Here is a 19501-nt window from a genome sequence, read left to right as displayed (position 1 = left end):
TAAATCAATTTAAAAGGCTTATAATTTATTTATTCGAACGCCATTCTGTGAAACATGTCCTGAAAATGAAGTAAATTAACCCCACATACATAATAATGTATTAAGTCACCTAAGGTTAGTTGCAGGTGTTGTGTGGTGTCAAGTATAGGCACGGAGTGATAATAGGATATAAAAGTACAGGTAAATTCATACGGTAAAGTAGGACACATTGAGTCTTCGAACACGCGAGGAAGCCTTTAAAATTAAAAGTCTACGTTATGTTATACTATATCTGTGTTCAACCGACTCCAATGCAGTGGCGGTGGCATTAATTGTATTAGTGGATTGGTGACATTGAAAGATTACCTTTAAGATATACAGGAATCAGGAAAATAGGTAATGGATGAGAAACAATGCAATTTTAGATTTAGATTGAAAATGATTTCAATCACTGGATAACAGTAAAATGTCAAGAAACTAGGACCAGACATTATTCTTTCACGAATGGCTTTGAAAACAAACACATCATGACAAAAAAAAGTTATTATAAAAATTTAAATCGCGAATTAGTGAAATTACGATATTGATTTGTAGAAATATTCTATTTTGAAAACATCGATGCATACAAATTACCTAGTTATACAGGATGTTTCAGGGCCAGATCGCGATTCAGAGGAACATTCCTCATGGTAAACTTTAAAAAAATATATATTGATAAATGTATATATATATTTATAATTTCAAAATGGAGTAAATTCCCTTGTCCGCGTCTGGTGCGTATCGTTTCGTTAATCAATCATGTTTTTACTCTGTATTTTCTAGGGGAAGGGTAGGGGTTTGAAAAAGGGATGCTAGTCTCAAAAATTGAAAATATACTAATTTTAAAATTATTTTAAAAAATAGGAAATAAATTATTAGGTTTTTCTCGAAAGTTCACCATGAGGAATTTTCCATGAAGTTTCGCAGTCTGGCCCTGAAACACCGTGTATAAGGAACTCCATGTGACGCATCAGGGGTGCTATTATGAATTTTCTCGCGGGGGTAAAAGATTTCTACTTGCGGATTTTTATTTTTTGCATGCGACTACACTTTGCCTCATATATGGCTACACTGATGATTAGACGTCAAAGTATGTAAAATAAATACGAGCACGTGAAACCAAACATGATGATTTTCATTTAGAACAGTATTCTTAGACTAACCCAAAACACTTAATTGGATTGAATTTACCAAACGGTATTCGTTTTATTCCGTTTTTAAATCTAATTTGACGATTTCTATTTGAAAGTAGAAATCTTCTCTGTCCCCGCGAGAAGATTCATAATATCACCCGACACTGCATTGGTTGCACTAACTTACATAAATCTTTACACTCCTTTTTTGTAATTTTCCGTATCATTTTTCCCTTCGAATCGGTAGTTTCCATTTTTTTTCTGCAATCCGTACTGGTCTAACTGTTTTCAGAACTTTTCAGAACTTTTCCGTTCTTTTTTATTTCAGAAGGATTTGTCGATTAAAATAACTCTCTAACGACGAATCCGAATAATCACTAAATCATTCATCATAATTCGAATAATAAATTATTTGCTATGGATTGTAAAAATACTAAAAAAACGTTTATTAGAATAACCAAACGTTATGACCGGATTTAAAATCAGGGGTGCTATTCCGAACCACTCTCGCGGCACGAGAAAACTGCTTTTTTCGTGTATTTTGTATCTAAATACACGAGATAATACCGCCGCGAGAGCGTTTTAAATACCAGCCAAGCAGTCAATATAAACTATGGACTATTTGTAGATAATATTATTGTCTAGGTATTCGTTTATTTTGACTGTTAAATAAAGTAATTAAAAATATCCGTACAAAAATACAATTATAAAATGTTGAGTAGGTAAGCAAAAATAAAAATGAAGAGAAATAATTATGAAGGTATTTTGTTACGGGGAATTATTACAAACATTTCATTAACTACCATTATCGGAAGCTGAAACTATTATTAGGGCAAATAACATTAACCGCTTGTGTTTTCCACTATACGAACTGTGAACTACGCAGAGCACAATACATAACGCGCGTTGTGTAAGGCGGTAATAATGGTCCATTTCAATCCACTCGACTTAGGTACGAAACTAAAGCTTTTTTAGATGTTTCAGGTTCCAATATTAACTTTACGCACATGTTCCGAAGGAAATAATTCATCTCGAGAGCTTATGGATTCGCAACACTTTACGGCCAACAAATTTAATGTTGCGATCGTAAAATACGTTCAACTCACACAGCGTACTTTATATCCGACACTTCCAAGTGATGAATGGCATTAGAATTAGTATTTTGCAAGATTTAATACAATAGCGAGGTTGACAACCTGCGATAAGAAATATTTTTTTTCAGGCTGAAGTAACCTTTACGTACTTAATTTGTACTAGTAGACTCAAGTCAAATGAAAACGACGAGAAGCAATCCATTTTACCATACCTAGGCAGTCTAGGCACTGTACGAGCGTGAAATATAATTTATTATTGCATATTTGATTGCGATAAAACAGGCTGAGAAGCCTGAAACACGAAATATTATTAAAAAATTCCAATTTAATTATTGTATTTCATCGAGAATTGAGCCCTCAACCCTGGCGTAAGGCGAGCGTCTGTCATTTAGGAAAAAATAGAAGTTCATTTCCTTACAGTAGGTACCAAAGCTTCAAAGACAGGACCTTCTCTAGTAATTAAAAAAAACGAAGAATTACAATATCCAAAATAGGCCCTCCACACATTTTGCGAAATAAATAGAGTTAAATTATAGTTAGAGTAATTCGTTTATTGGCAAAAATGATTACTTTTTAGTATGAGAAAAACCGACAGGAAGAACCACAGTTTTTAAAACGATTTTCTGGCATGTGGAGGAAATGCTTACACTGGTAATATTTAAAAAGAAGGTTCAATGTCTTGCAGGATGCTTGCTGCCAGCAACTTGCTGGCACATCGCAAGATTAATCAGTGCAACTTGTTTAGCTTAGTCTATAATATATCCCGTATCCTGTCTGCTTAGTCAATAAGTGGAAAATCATTACAATTTGAACAGCAAATAAATGAAATGTTTTTAAAATAGGTAACTGTATAAAAATTACGTATTTTATAACTAATGGTTCATCATTTTCAAATGTGCTAAATATACTTTATACGACGAACTTCAAAGACTCTAATGATCTGAATTTCATTGCAGCATATCGGCAAGGAGTGACGTTCAGTGTCGGCAGTCCGTTGGCGTTGGTTGGTAGGAAACCTGCAGCAGAGCCAGCGTTGCCAACCTCGACCATGCGAAAATCGGTAGATACAGAAAAATAAATCGGTAGATTTCGATAAATTCATTGTCCCAGGGGCGGGGGTTGTGGGGGTGGTGGATTTGATTGAATCGATGATCCGTGTTAATTTTTGCGAGGTAAGAAAGGGTGAGGTGCGCGAAGATGGCAGATGCGGACAAAAACAGTCTGCGGCCAAACAAACTACAGCAGATAAAAATCCTACCTTTGGGAAGTTAGGACAGGGGATCAGGGACAGGAATCCGGATGCTAAATCTCCAAGTATTTTCTTTTATATAGTGTTTCTTTTTTTCGGCGAACATAGCACTTTCACTATAGTTAATGCGGAGAATATCTCGATGAATGCGGCGGCGGTCAGAAGATAAAAAGGTGTGCGGATGCGGGAAGATGATTAAAAAGACGAGCGGATGTGGGCAGAAGAAATATGAAAAAAACGTGCGGTTGTAGGTAGACAAATTATACAGAGAGAATAAAAAACAAGATTTTTAATGTTGGTTGCTATGGATATGGAAAATTGTTCTCACGGTAACAGTAGTTACCCAAGGCCATAGCAACGAGGGGAATATAGAATCCCTTCCAAAGTTTAAAGCGGCTTTGAGGACTTGGATCAGCATGGAAAATACAGATATACACCTGTTGTGAAAGAGTCGTACAACAGCATATTCTAAACTTTGATGTCTTAATTACATTGTTTATGTCATTTTCCTGTTATTTCTGTATGATTTTTTGGCATTGTCATATTTGTGTTTGTATACCAAAAAATTCACCAAAAACAATAAAAAAGGAATGGCCCACGCTCAGACGTTTAAGTCTTTGTGGGCATTTTTTCCAAATTTAAGGCTATGTTTATTTTTAGAATATGTATTTTTTCTCTTTTTCTCTACTAATGTTTAATAAATATAATGTATAAAATATGTAATTTGATACATGCATAATATGTAACAGTATGGAAAAATAAACAAAAAAAAAAATAAAATTAAATTAAAAATAAACAAATATTTATGTATTGGAAGATGGGAAATAATAGGATGGGATGTAGGATAGGTTGACCTTCATTTGTTGGGGATCCATCCAGCCACAGACCACTCAATCTCACCAATTATTCGCGCAACCGGGGGGAAAGGAGGGATGCAATTAAATTTCCATAGCTTTTTTCATTACAATATTTCGCAAAACATGCAAATGGATTTTTTCAAAATTCAACCAAATGGCAGCCTCTTTGGACTATTAGTTGACGCTTGTCTGACACATGGAGAGCTCAGGATTTAATTTCAAGTGAGATCACAATAATTTAATTTAATTTGATTAATTAAATTTAATACGTTTGTAGTAATTTTAAGCTTAATGATACAATAATAACTACTAATCGCTGAAACAGGTTACTAAATTTGAGCAGAAAATACTTGTACAGGTGACAAAAATGTTTCATTATTACTGAACGATTTACTGATATTCCATTGAATAAAAAGAAACTATTAAATTATGAACAGCTATGAGATAATTTTGATTTGTCACCTTTGAAAATAACCGGGAATCACTATTTACCAATACTAACCAATCAACGTATGTTTATGTATGACCGAGGGATAAATAGTATTCATAATAATAAACAGATAACAGAAAAAGTAGCTTTCTGAGCAAACAGAAAAAAAGTGAGTGTATGGTTTATTAATTTGTGGATTGCCTACATTGATATATAGTTCAAATAGTACAAAAAAATTTACGAAAAAACGGAAATGTTTAAAAATCAGTAGAATTTCGATTAAATTCGGAAGATCGGTAGATTTTACCCAAAATCTACCGAAAAATTGGTAGGGTTGGCAACGCTGATCAGAGCATAGAGTAGAGGTAAAGGTAGGTACTCACTGTGTTTATGTTTTGCGACAAGGCGTTAAAAAGGGAGCTTTCGTCATGGTTAGGGACGATTAACTGTTGACAGCAGTTCCTGAGAAACTTGACAGAGTTATGTCGTACTCGGAAACGGGAGTATAATATGGTTGATAGTTAAAATATTAAATTAGACTTAATTGATTGTATGATTCTTAATGGTTTTTCAATAGCGAAATAATCTCCAATATAACTGCATACATTTTTTAGGGACAGGGTCGTCCATGAAAATATTACGAATAAATTATTAGCAAACATGTTTATACTGTAAAACTCTAATTATTCTGATAATTGTGGGCCAGATCTTATCCAGATATGCATAAGGATTATGTACTATAGGTTTTGACATAATCCGTGTCCGGGAGGATTAAGAATACAGTTCTGTGTCTGAAATAGAACCACAAACATGTGGTTACTCTGAGTAAAAAAAATCTGAAAAGGAAATCTAGAGGAGAAATCGATGGCTCAGTTCCATAGATAGCTAAAAAAAATATGTTTTAAGTTATACTATTCATTATATTTAAAAAAAAAACATTTCTTTTCAATTCTATAAAGGTGTAACTCGTAAAAACTATCGATTTTCTCATAAAAGACAAATGTTTTAATATGGAAATAAATGAACTTAACAATCTCTCAGCTCTATTGATTAAAACGTTGTGATAATTTGTATAACACCTTTAATCCTTTAGGACTAGTTTTAACTAGTAACCATTGTGTATTTATTTTTTATAAATATATTCATATATACTACACTTAAGGTGATGTAAAGAATTATTTGTTACAAACCAATTTAGCTCTGTCAAAACTTTGGTCAGCCATTACTCAAAACTAGCGATTTCTAGTTATCTCTGTGTGGAACTGAGTTATTGAAATGTCCAACTTGTAGTTTAGTAGTTGACGCGTTTGCCGACCATGCTTGACGTCTCGGGTTCGATTCCTGGTAAGGTCTCCATGAAATATTGATTAAAAATGTGTTCCTGGACTGACAGGTGAAGCGTGAGGCCGATCACCTTATCTTCATGCAACAGATGATCCATATATGCTGCATTCGGTGTAGCAACTGCTGGTTGGAAAAAATGGCATTTGGCAATAAGCCCGCCAACGTACAATTTAAATTATGTACACAAAGTTTAACAAATAAATAGCAATGCAGTGCCCTGTGAACCATTGGGCGTGGGCAGGGGTATGACGTGACTATGGTACATACATAAATTTATAATTTTTATTTTCCAAAGCCAAAACTTATTTTGGATGTCTGTTCCCAATTTATTATTTTTCTAAATTGGGAACAGACTAGACTATGTGAAAGAAGGCTTTTCTATTAATCCGACAAACACAAATTTACCGCTGGCCAAATAATTAAAATACAATGAGGAAGTTCAGTGCTACGTGAAATTGGATAAGTATAAAAAAGTTTTTTTACTGGCGGTAAAAACTAAAGTAATTAATTGAAGGGAAAAGATTCTCGAAAATGTATGAAAAAAATATTAAAAATGGTTATAATAAAAATTAACTACTTTGCAACGTCACAGGCCCATGTGACCACGTATTTACAATAACCAATCAATTATAGCGTTGTTATGATGCTGTGATAACCGACAACAGATTTCCGGTTTCCGGGGTAGCCATGTTTTTCGACGTTTAGCGGGTACAAATAAGTACGGGCTTACATTTCTACATTTCAACTTCAACACTCACCGACTTGAACTTATGACGTATGTATAATTTCGAAGTTTCGGTGGGGATTTTTAAAATTATGAGACTTTAAAAAATCATAGCGACGATAGAACGATGCGTAAATTTTTTTTTAAATTTATTTTGATAATCTATAAACAAATAAATGAAATTAAAAAATTACTAGGATTCGAGATAAATATTTGAGAATTTTATAAGAAAATAAAACCTATAAATTGAATTGTATCATTTTAATATTTGGTCGTCAGCACGAATAGTTTAATAACACTAATAAAAATCTGTCCTTGCCTCGAATAAAAATGTAGAACAATTAATTTTCTAGTATTTGAACTCGTTATTACAACAATAAAATATACGCCCGCGCCTACTGCTACATTTAGATTCAGACCTTGTAGCTGTAGCTGACAGTGAAAACTTTAGATAATAATTAGACACAATAATGAAACTAACGAAATGACCCATTGATTTATTATGATCAAGATTTGGCAGTAAAATAGTAAACAACAGACTAATCTGTTATGGTATATGGTCCCTTTGTTTCAGTAAACCTTATATACGACACTGAGAGCTTATGGATACATAAGTTCTTTATTTTGGGAATCTTTTACGACTCATCACATTACCACAGACATCCGACAGTTAATTTGTATGACTCACTCCATTTTCTCGGAAACCGTAAGATTGTACTTGGATTTTTTCTCCTCGAGAGGATTTCAATGAGCTGGCCGTCAGATACCTACCAGAATACTCATACAAAGCTTTCGTTTATGAATGTTGCTATTCAGACTAATCTGCCATCTGCCGTACGCTAAAGTGAAACAGGAGCCCCGCTTTCTATCAAGTTATGTTTATTTAGTAATAAACGTCAAAAATATCAATAGGGAAATATCGCATACTACGAACACCGATTAAAATGTATGAAATGGACTTGGAATAATTAATTGTATTTTCGAAATCAATATGGATATTACGAAAAAATGTTTTCATACATAAATTTAATAAAAATACGTTGCTAGAAAAACGCGACATGTTTAGCCTTGGTAATTGTGACGTCAAGATTCGTGACAATGTTCTTAACTATTTTGAATGGTCGGGAACAAATAAACATGGTCGGGAACAAATAAACATTAGGGGCTTGGCTAAATTAAAAAATATTTTTCATGCGACAAAATTAGCAAAAAAAAATTTTTTTAGTGGACAGTATTTCATAGATCTTTATTACTTTAAAAGGGTAAAAAAAACTGATATTTCCCTATTAGAAGGTTCGTGAAATGTTTCATACTAAGGTACATCCTTGATGTACCAGTGCCAGTTATGTTTTTGAAACTTTGTTTAAAAACTAACACATTCTTTAAATTGTATATATTACTACCATCACGCCACTTCCCCGTAAGGGTAGGCAGAGAGGATGGACAGCTACACTCGTCTATCCTGGCATACATTCCTAGCTTCTTCCACATTCATACATCTTGTCATACACGCCCTTCGGTTCTGCCTGCTTTTGACATGATCAGACTTAAAATTTTGGTTTATCTGATCATTCCACGTCTTCTTAGGTCGTCCGCGTCCCACGTTACCGTTTATTCTCGCTATATATACCTGTTTTACCATTCTTTCGTCATCCATTCGTTCCACGTGACCAAACTACCTCAGTGGCCCTTTCTTAAACTGATTTCATCATTCGTAACCCTGTAGTTCATTTCATAAACAAATATAAGAAAAGGAAAGAAATTGAGAAAAACGAGAAGGCAAAACTATGATAAATATTTAGTGCGAACGTGAAAATACAGTATACAACCGTTAAATAACTCTTATTTCATAGTATGTTTTTTAAAAATGCACCAAGAATCATTTCCCCGCGGGATAATCAGCGAGGATAGAACGCTACCCGCTACGATCTTAACAACATACATACAATCCTAAATTATTCCTTTTGTAACACATGCCCTTCCATTCTTTTTTTATTTAATTTATGGCCTAAGCCAATTGCAAAACTTAAATGATGAAAAATATGTACTCGTATATATATACAAGAAACTAAACAAACAAAACACATATGTATATATGTAGCAAAGGCAAACAAGGGCAATAAACTAATGGTATACAGCAGGTACATTAAAAAAACACGATATGCATGTAAGACTTCGAGCTACACCATGTCAATATTTCTTCATCCCACACTGTTTGAGCGGCGAAGAGATCTAAATGTGCGAAGACTTACGTAGACCTTTGACATGACCAGAGACTAAAGAATACCAGATCAGTGAAATGTTTCAATTCTTACCGGCACGTCCTCGCTGCAAATGTCGCACAGGAGTCTGGAGGGATCCTTGTGCAGGTCCGCCACCAACATCCGGTGCTGCAGCAAGAAGTGCGGCGGGAGCCCCAGCACGCCCGCCGGTCCCAGCGGAGACTCCGCCCCGCACAGCGGGCATCCCAGCACCGGAGCGCCCCGTATCGAAACCTGGACACGAAATAAATACGCTGAATATTTTTACCGGTCTTTTTAACCTACACAAAAACATTCCTCTTATCAAGGAATTCATTGTTAATCTGTCCAAATCATTCTACGGTGAGATTGCCACCGAGAAGCGAACCCGGATCCCCCTATGTGGCCAAGGCACGAGTCTTGGCCATTACACTACTACATTACGCTGTAATTAGTACTAGATTTGTTAATATAAAACAGCGCAACTAGTGTTTATCGTGTACGAGGTTTAGGAACATCAAAAGTACTGAAAAACTAGCCATAAAAAAAATTATACGAAATTTTAAAATCACTGATTGTCCTTCTGTTAGACATTTTTTTAAAATTAAGCTTACACATTAATAAGTTGATAAAATTTGGTGAATGGAAATCGATAATTTAAAGTTAATAAATCTTTGTAATTCACGATGAACTTTTTCTTATTTATACTGGCGAGACATATAAAATCATATTGATATAATTAGCGGTATTTTAAATAAATATAGGGTAACTGTAACTGAATGTTCAAAATCAAATAATACCTTATGTTAATTAGGTAAAATTGTAATAACCTGTAAGTACAATGAGTGTAATTAGAAGATAACTTAAGAATATTCAAATAATTTAAAACTTTTTTACTCATTTGTACTTGTGTTCACATATTCGTATATTGATGAACAATATTGAAACGCAACAAATTGTATATATTTTACCAATGCCGTGTGTATTTAAAAAATAAAATAGATAAAAAATCGCTGAATTACATTTATTCTTTATTACTTCTAACTAATGCATTTATATAATAATTGAAAAAAAAAGTAATATTTATTTACAATCAAACCGTGAAAAACAACAAAACATTAAAAGCTTTAATTGTCCCTCTAACTGCAGTAGGTACCCATGTATTATGTATAGTCAATTTGTGATAATCGCTGATACACATGGCTACTACATTAACCTTGTTTTATTTATTTATTTAAAACTTCAAGTCCGAAGAATAAGTACTTTGGCGGACTTATGGCTTAAAGCAATATCTTTCAGCCAACTAAAAAACAGACTGGTTTTGACGAGTTCTTTTGAGAATAGATTGGTCAAAAATTTTGGACTAAAAAACCATAAATACATATCGGAGTATACATATGTTAAAATAAAAAAAACCCAATTAATTAAAAATAACACTTGTTTTTCAATTGGGAGATAAGGCTTGCACATGTTAACATTAATAAAAAAATAAAAGTTTTAAATTAAAAAATCTAGTTTATCTGTATGATATTGAGGAAAAACGGTGTTAGTTTAAGATTGGGATTGCAGCCAAACCTCTTTGGTCCTTATTTATTGTGTATTATGTATTATTGTCCTTTCTTTCCACAAAACACATTATTTCTTTACGACATATTTGATTTAAATACCTTTTTAGCGTAGGCGTAACGCCTGGGATTCTTGTGCTGGTCAGCATTCCAACTGCCGTTAGATGAGGAGTCTCTCTGTTCACTCTCGTACCCCGACCCCGCAGAGCCTGATCCTGACCCCGACCCCGAGCCGGAGGCAGACCCTGAACCCGATACCTCCGTCTTCTCGTTGATGGAAGCTGATTGGAAACAAAACGATATTATTTATTTGATACTCGTATTTTTGAGTGACATTTGAGCATTATACATTATTTTTTTAACACTGGACGTTGCGTTGTGTCGTGGTCGGCGCGTTCGCCTACCATTCGGTTCCTTGCCAGGAGGAAAAAACATACCCTAGTTTCTGAAAAACACAAGATGCATAACATTGGCCTCCAGCATGGATGCCACTCCCGGTGCGATCACAAAAATTAAATGTGACTGTGATTTTTTTCAAACTTCGGTGTTTCGTGCTGTAATTAATTATTTCGGCCTTTGGGTCTGTCGTGGTGCGAAAATAAATAATAATTTATATTAATTAGGAACGTAAATGTATAGTTTACGTAGAGTTAAGTAAAGTAAAGTAAAACTGTACGAACATTATGTTAATTTTTTAAGCTGATTTTACCGAAAATATTAAACTAATTATTTATAGATGGCGCTTTTATCATAAATAAGATAAGTTATTTTTTGTTTTACACACCATTTTGTGAAAAGGAGCTAAATTATATTGTTATGGTATTTCTTACAATCAATATAGTGTAGAGTTTCCGCAAACCAAGTTTTGTTTCCAAATTTCCATCGAAAAGAAACGTAAAAATTGAATTTTTCAATAAAAAGTAATAAAAGCACCATCTATTAATAATTAGTTTCATATTTTCGTTTGGAATCACATTATTTCTTCTTTGTTCATGTAAAAATATTTAAAAAAAAGTATATTGTCAAGTGTCCTCGGCACGGGAAACCCATATTAAGGTCACATTATTTTTATTATTAATCTTTGTTTATAATGGAAAGAAAAGTGAAAAAATAAATTAAAAAAAAAAAATAAACAAAACATTACATATTTTAAAAGTTTAACGCGTACATTTTTGCATATTATATATTATATCTCACATCCGATAAAAAGTAAAATTTCCAGGAAAGTCTAAAACCTAAATGATCTAAGTTATCTAAAAACCATGTAATTTTCATTGTTTTTTTGTTTCGTTTTTATTTTCACGTTTTAATGCAATGTCGATGTGTCATATAAGTATGTTTAGCTTTGTCTTAAAACATGCCATAACGTTAATACAGGTCCTGTGGTGCAATTGGTCACACGGCCGACTGCGTAACTGGCGTCGCGGTTCTATTCCAGTTGCTAAAAAAAAATCAAGAAAGTTTTTTTTCTCAATCGGTCTGGGTGTTGCAGTGTTCTTTTCATTGCGTCCTTCCATATCCTCTATTATTTACCCACTGACGAGCCTCTAATATAAAGGCTTAGCGGATTAATTCAAACAAAAAATATTGATTGTCATTTAAAAAAATAGCTAAAATAGGTATGACACTGTTTAAGCGGCGGTGCTCAAATTAGTGTATTATTCAGTCATTAAGCGGACAAATCGTAAAGTTAGAATTATGTAAATTTTTAAGCATATGAAGATTTTTTACTTAACTAAAAATCAGATCTTTTTAAAGTTATGACTAATTTATCGGATGTGCGATATGCGTACACGTGGCGTTTTTTCAAGTGATGAAAGTATAACACAGTTTATATGCTTAAAAATCACAACAGTTGTGAATCCGAGTTTATTATTTTTCATAACACATTCGACACCCGTTTATTAATCCCGCGATCAATCTCAATGAAGCAATATTTTGCTAGCATGTTCTGCAGTCTGTCTAACGAAAACATGGTTGTTTATTATTTACAATATGCAACATTTCCTAGTTATGGCCGTTGCCGCTGGCGATAAAACTGTTCGGTCTTCCGTCTCCAGAGAGGATCACGTAAACACGCGCAGGAAATGAAGATCTGCCTTGTATCAGACCATCACTATCGCTTTATTATATTGAGACAAGAAGTAAGGAATCGGGAAGTTATCTTTACCAGAGTTGGCCTTTGATCACAGAATAAAGAATATTCAGAAGACAAAAAAAAAACAACTGACATTTAAGATGGCTGCCATGAAAAAACAAATGACAACCGAAACATTTTAAAATTCTCGGATTTCAGTAACTCATTTTTTGTATGCATTTTAAAATTAAATTTGAATTTCAAATTCACAAGTTCCAAATGTACCTACTGTGTTAGTACCTACGCAAACACAGAACAGTTAAAAGCATATATTTTAATGAGATGGCGTTGTACTATGTATTAAAATAAGCGCCATTGGGTTATTTGAAATGAAAAAATCTGAAAGTGCTTGTTTCAATTATTATAGTATGTTGAAATTGTATACATCTAGCTCTATGTATATAATTAAAACCTACTATTTGATGTTATTCTTGTTTGTCAGTATGTACCCATATTGTTATCCATTTTATTTTTGCGTTTTGTTGCTTCTATGTCATTTACTAGTAATTTGGTAATACGTAACTTCCTTTCCACCAATATTATTACGTTTTCGTTAAAGGCCTCGATAAATCGAACAGAATTTTTTTAATAGAATGATGTTAACACTTCTAGTAAAAACAAGACTACATTAAGAATTATTATAATAAATATTCTGCATACTGACGCAAAATAAATTCTGATTATAATTATTAAAAAACGTTTCGCAAGATATGCGGTATTCTAGCAATCATAGTTATTTTATGAAATGGAAATAATGCAAATTAGCATTATAAATTTCATGATACAATATTAATAATAGTTTACAGACAACAGTCGGCTATCGCTGACTGTTCCATGGTAGGAAATTAGGCCCTTCGGGCCTTACGTAATCGGCCCTCCGGGCTAGATTTTAAGTCCCCACGGGCCTCAGTTGATCGACCACGAGCCTCGGTTGGTTAGGATCTTGAGCACTTTGAAATATCACTCATTTGGTCCTCACATTTTTTTTGTTCAAAGCAATCTAAATACGAAAGAAAAGTTTGTCACTCAGAATAATGCTACCAAAACCGCACAAAATTTACAGATATAATATATACAAAAAGTTCGATTAGTAAGCGATTAACATTGAACGGCGAAGAATTTGTAATTTAAAATAATAACAGTCAGCTATCGCTGCAACGACTTTTACATGCTTGTTAATTCGGCCCATCGGGTCTCGTATAATCAGCCCTGCGGGCCTTAATGAATTTGTTCCAAAGCCTTGGATAATTAGGATCTCTGATGCGCTGCATAAGTTATCTATAATACAAAAAAATATGTTTCTATGAATCACTTTGTAAAGCACCCTTGAAGAATTACATTACGAAAATGGCGCTGTATACTTTATCCATAATAATAAGATTGATAAAATACATGTAGGGCCTTATTTATAGACCAAGTATAAAATTGTACCTAGGCATAGTTGTAGAATGGTATAGTGAAAATTCTTAAACCCCGCATAAAGTTATACTCAATATAAAGCTGTAATAGCGACCATAGTTACTTATTCCACGCTTATACCTGGGTCCATCGTGGTAAAGCGCTCGAATAAACCCGCGATCTATCATCTGTCAAATTTAAACAATTTATATAACATGCAATTTTCCCAGAGATTTTAAGCTGTGGTAGCATATAAATAGTTATGGTAGCATTATTTTAAGTAACAGATTTTCTTTTTACAGATTTTTTAAAGGATCCGAACAACAAAAAATACATGTCAGACCCAACAGGCTGAAATTTGGAGTGTTGAAGATATTATCCTATGCCCGGATGTCCGAGTTAATTAGGCCCGAAGGATTTAGCCGACCGTTACCTGTTATTTTTATTTCTGATTCAAATCAGCGTGAAATTATTTAGAATCAATAATGAAAAAGTTTTACGAATGTGTTTTACTGTTTTATTTCAATAATTTATTTATCAATTTCTAGTTGTGTTCAAGTTTTAGTTTATTGAGTGCTTTATTTTTGGTTCTTTTTTGACGCTGCAACGAATTACTAGTGTCAACATTTTTATTTTTAAATTGAAAATAGTTTAGTATCTATATATGCATCCAGTTCGGTTCTTAGATCTTCAGTACGGGAGAAAAACATGGGATGAAATAACACTGTAGTAACATACGCCATATGGTTAATGATGGCTGGTCCCCTGGCTAGTGTCTCGGACTCACGGATCAAAAGTCCGCGGTTCGAACCCCACTCTACCCCAACTTGATTCCCATTAGAAAATGATTAGAAAATAGTGAGTATTTACAACTTGTTGAAAATGGCCCTCAAAATGAAATTTTTGGGTAAATCATAAAAACGCAAATATTTCTTTAAAAATAAAATATACTTTATCTTCCAAAACCAAAACCAGCACTTAGAAACATGTTTATAAACATTCATTTGAACATAGGCACTTGAAATATTATTTATTAAATCGTATTTTAAAATACACTTTTCCAAGCTCTTTCATTTTAAACTCTCTCATTTTTGCAACGCCTTTCCCTTTAAAATATAGAATAAATATAATACTTTGTATTTTTACGCCCCGCCACACACGAGTTTGTTATTAATAAGAACACAAGTTTCGGGTATTCAAAATTTTCCTCATCTGGTGAAAATATAAACTAAACCAAAATTTATAAAACCAAATTCTATAGAATAGTACTTTGGTTCTGATTGGGCTTCGTGGAAGGGTAGGAAGAGGGCAGGGTGTTTTTTTTGGGAATACCGAAAACAGACTCTTTTTTTATTTGAATTGAAAATCGAAGTGCATTTTCTGTCGTGTATGTTTCGTTTTAACTAACTATTGTTTTAAAATGTAATTCTTATTTTAACTAAACATTGATATTTGCGTAAAATAAATTATAAGTTTACCTAAAGTCATTACTTTCGAAAATTTACCTAAACGCTCGTGTCGGTTTGTTTTTTGTTTTCCTCGTAAACAAATACAGTTTATCGGCGAAAAATCATGATGACGCTAAGAGTACATGACGGGGAGGAACTCATAAGACATATGTCTGTAGGATGTACAATCTTCAGAAAAGACTTCTCAAGATAATTACTGTAAATGATGAAATCAAAAAGATTAGCAAAAAAGATGACACAATCCTTTTTAACTATACCACTAAAGGCTGATAATGAAGTTCTTTGATTAGTAAAAAAACATGATTAGTCTCCGACATCGAACAAGGGCGATTTCAGCCATGAAACTGGTAGAGTCTAAAGCACTAAACTTCTATGGAAACACAATTTATTTCAAGCTTCCCGCCGAGGTAAATAACTCAACTAGTTTCGAGCAAAGAAGCAGACGATTAAAAGACTTCGTCATCGAAAATCAAAAATTTTAAAGTGTAAAAATGTGTGAACTTTATTTCTCCTTTTTTTATAAATTCGCTGTATTACTTTTTACATTTTTAGTACGTATACTTTTATTTTTGTACTTATTTGTTTTTTTATGAAAATTTCCTGTTATTTTTATTAGTATTAGAAACGCCCTGATGAACTTTTATTTATTTATATTGCATTTGTGTATATATATAGAGTAATAAAAATAAAGTAAAACCATAAATTTAAGGAATAAGAAAAAAATACAGTTATTTAAAAATAATGTGAAAGGTACAAAATATAATAATGAACATATATATATACTTAATTACTGACATCGTATAACTAAACGGGTGTACTGTCTACAAGGAATTTTCTGTATTTCATATTGGACAGATGAAAAATGTCTGCGTGACCGGATACAACAGTATCATAATAATGACATGCTCTAAAGAAAAAATTGTTTTCCTTGAGTTAGTCCTAGGTATTGGCAAATTAAATGTAGTATGGAGTCTGGTTCTGTTGGGTACAAGATACTCTTAAGAACTTGTGAGTAAATGGCACTCTATGACGCTGTTAACTAGTTTAAACTCTGCGATCTGTGATCACTCTTCTAAACTTTTTTTGTACTGTAGTTTGAATTGCATTTGGTGTACAAAAAAAAACGTATTTTATTAAATTTATAAATTTCTTCTGTATTCTTTCTAGATTCTATATTGGGGATTCCATATAATTGAAGCATATTCTAAATGACTTCTCACATATATGTTATATAGCAGTGTTAATGTTTTTGAAGCCGCTAGACATTCGCCTAGCATTTTTTATGCCTTATTTGTAAATATCGAATACAAGCTTGGAATCAAAAACTATTCATAAATCTCTAATAACGTTCTTCCTTAGAACCATTTAATTCATTAGAGCATACTGAATTTATTTATTATTAGTTTGGCGCGATCTAGATATTGTTAACTTTTATATCAATTTAAATAAATAAAACAATTTATTTTTTGAAATGTGGAAGAGGTAGCGTTAAATTTATATCGGAAAGCAATAAATTCGTTTATAACATGTGTATAAGTATTGAATTATTCCGAAGAGGTCAGTTGTCGTGGTCGTGGTCGTGGGGCTTCCGTTAGTAGTTGCTATAGCCGGAGCTTCTGGCCACTGAGTGCCAGATAATAAGCTATTGGATTCCAGCTACTTCTGGAGAAATCTATTTTGTGGTGGTAATCTACTTACATTGGGAGGGTTTCAGCTATATACAATTATTTGCGTCCCAGAAATACAGGCCGAAGTATTACGACCTTTTAATACACTGGACAAATATAATACAAGCAGGTAGCAGTAGCGAATGGTGATTTTATTTACTGGTAAGCTATAAAAAATATCATATATTTGTACCTACATAGGAGGTACATAATATAATGTAAGTAATATATACTATAAATTGATATTTTTCTGTGGTTCTGTGTGATACAACAACTCTCGTCCATGAAATCAACTCAAACGATGTAACCTCGTGATATATTATATTATATAGATATATTATCCATTACTTTAATTTATAATTCATTAAAATATAAATAAAAAATACCACTACGAATTCAATCGATATTAGGTATTCGATTGAAATGTCAACTGGCCGCATTGTTCTAGTAATTACTAGTGCTAAAAACGGCCGCGTGGAGTGCTATATGTCGTGCAATATGACGCATGAAAGTAATTATGGTCTTATGTCAAAAGTACAATCTCAAAGAAAAATAGTCCTTAAGAAACAATGTTTTAAGTACTGTTTTCCAAATCAAGAATCTTCAAATAATTTGTGTAACTGCAAGTTTAATCTAGGAGAAAAAACCCGCACTGGGGTTAATACATTCAAAATAAAGTATACTTATTTGTATGAAAAAATAAGCTGGAATAATCGGCTAGTTTCTTGGCTCACCGCAGGCGCTGGGCGCACATTATTAAAATTTATTTATATTAGGATAAAAATACAAACGGTGGAAATGGTTTAAAATAAATGGTTATTATTTTTTTGATGTTCTGTAAGTAAAGTTACAATAAAACATTATTATGGTTAGTCAAATATAATGGTAAGCTGTGCATATTCGATTCTTTTCACGGTTCGCCCCTGGCAGGTAGGCTATTAGAAAAAAACAGATTTGATTGAAATAATTTACTAAGTTTATTATATGTGGAAAATATTTCTTATTGTTACTACATTAGTAGGGGAATTAGTGCCCACGAATGGGACAGACATGAAAAATCGCAGTTCTTTGCCGGAAGCGAAGCAAGTTAGACGTATTTCGGTTACGTTTTTCGGGTAAAAAAACTCATTTTTTGAATGATAGTTTGTTTTAATTTATGCATTTTTGTTGTAGCAGGTGCACCAATATATGCAATATTTGAAGTTGATTTACTAAGATTATTTAAAATTAAGTTTTAACAAACTCAATAAAATATGACAGTACAGCAGTGATCATGAATGGGATACTTTCTGTAACACATGATCGAAGTAAACTGCATGTACTTTTCCAATGGAGTGCCCTATGCACCACCAGGTTTTATGAAGAAATTACAATATTTGATTTTTTCCAAATGTTCGTAGACAAAGACTGGATTTCACCCCCTCGGGAGTCATTAAGATTAACAAATTACAACAGGGATGGAAAATACCTTAAATAAGGGAATATGGAAGTCTATAGTTGAATTCCAAAACATAAAATAATTAATTTTTAAACATAGAATTCTTTTTGCAAAATAATGCCAAACTCGGCTCTTCTCACCAACATATGCGTCTTTTTGCAAAATAATGCCAAACTCGGCTCTTCTCACCAACATATGTGCACTTTATTCATGAATGCGATTTTCAAAAATGTATTGATTGTCAGTAAATATTATTTTAGTATTACCAAAAATCAGAAATATTTTTTTTTTTAAAAAAGAAATAAATAGGAAGAAATTATGAGGAATCTAAGGAAAGAATCTGATGGGATACATAAAAAGCAAATGTTGTTTGTAAACATTCAAAAACAAAAAAAAATTAAACACAAAAAAACAACATCCTTCCATTTTTATTGTACATGCGTTCTCGTCGAATGCAACTCTGGTAGGTTGACGAAAAAAAGATTTATTCTCCTAACTTTTTTTTACAGATTCGATTGAAAATTTTAATATCAACGAACACGCGCAGCGCAAAGATCTACATTTCGCTGAAAACACCGCACGTTAATCGGTTATACGTTATACCATTTGGGAGGAGTTAAGTGACATCACACGTACAGAAGAATTATAAATATATACTTGTATAAAGATTACAAGTGCTTCTAAATCAGCCAATGAAAGAGTGTTGTGATAGATTTTCGATTTCCGGGAAGCCAACCC

The 19501-nt window shown here is 32.9% G+C and overlaps 1 protein-coding gene across 2 annotated transcripts in view; it reads right to left on the bottom strand.

Annotated features, from left to right (window-relative positions):
• The window catches only part of LOC148282404 (E3 ubiquitin-protein ligase TRIM45-like), a 45929-nt gene that overhangs the window by 11696 nt on the left and 14732 nt on the right, over positions 1-19501 (bottom strand). For both annotated transcript variants that reach the window (XM_088225134.1, XM_088225133.1), the window contains 2 exons: positions 10757-10935; positions 9165-9344 (listed from right to left, as the gene is read on the bottom strand). In XM_088225134.1, coding sequence (XP_088081260.1) covers positions 9165-9344; positions 10757-10935 — 359 coding nt within the window. The remainder of the gene's footprint in view (positions 1-9164; positions 9345-10756; positions 10936-19501) is intronic.

Source organism: Micrasema longulum, unplaced genomic scaffold (genome assembly GCF_059751315.1).
Source record: "Micrasema longulum isolate JH-2025_06_02 unplaced genomic scaffold, ASM5975131v1 h1tg000333l, whole genome shotgun sequence".
Classification (NCBI taxonomy): Eukaryota; Metazoa; Arthropoda; class Insecta; order Trichoptera; family Brachycentridae; genus Micrasema; species Micrasema longulum.
Note: the sequence above shows the minus strand (reverse complement) of the source record. Positions and strands in the feature narration are given on the sequence as shown.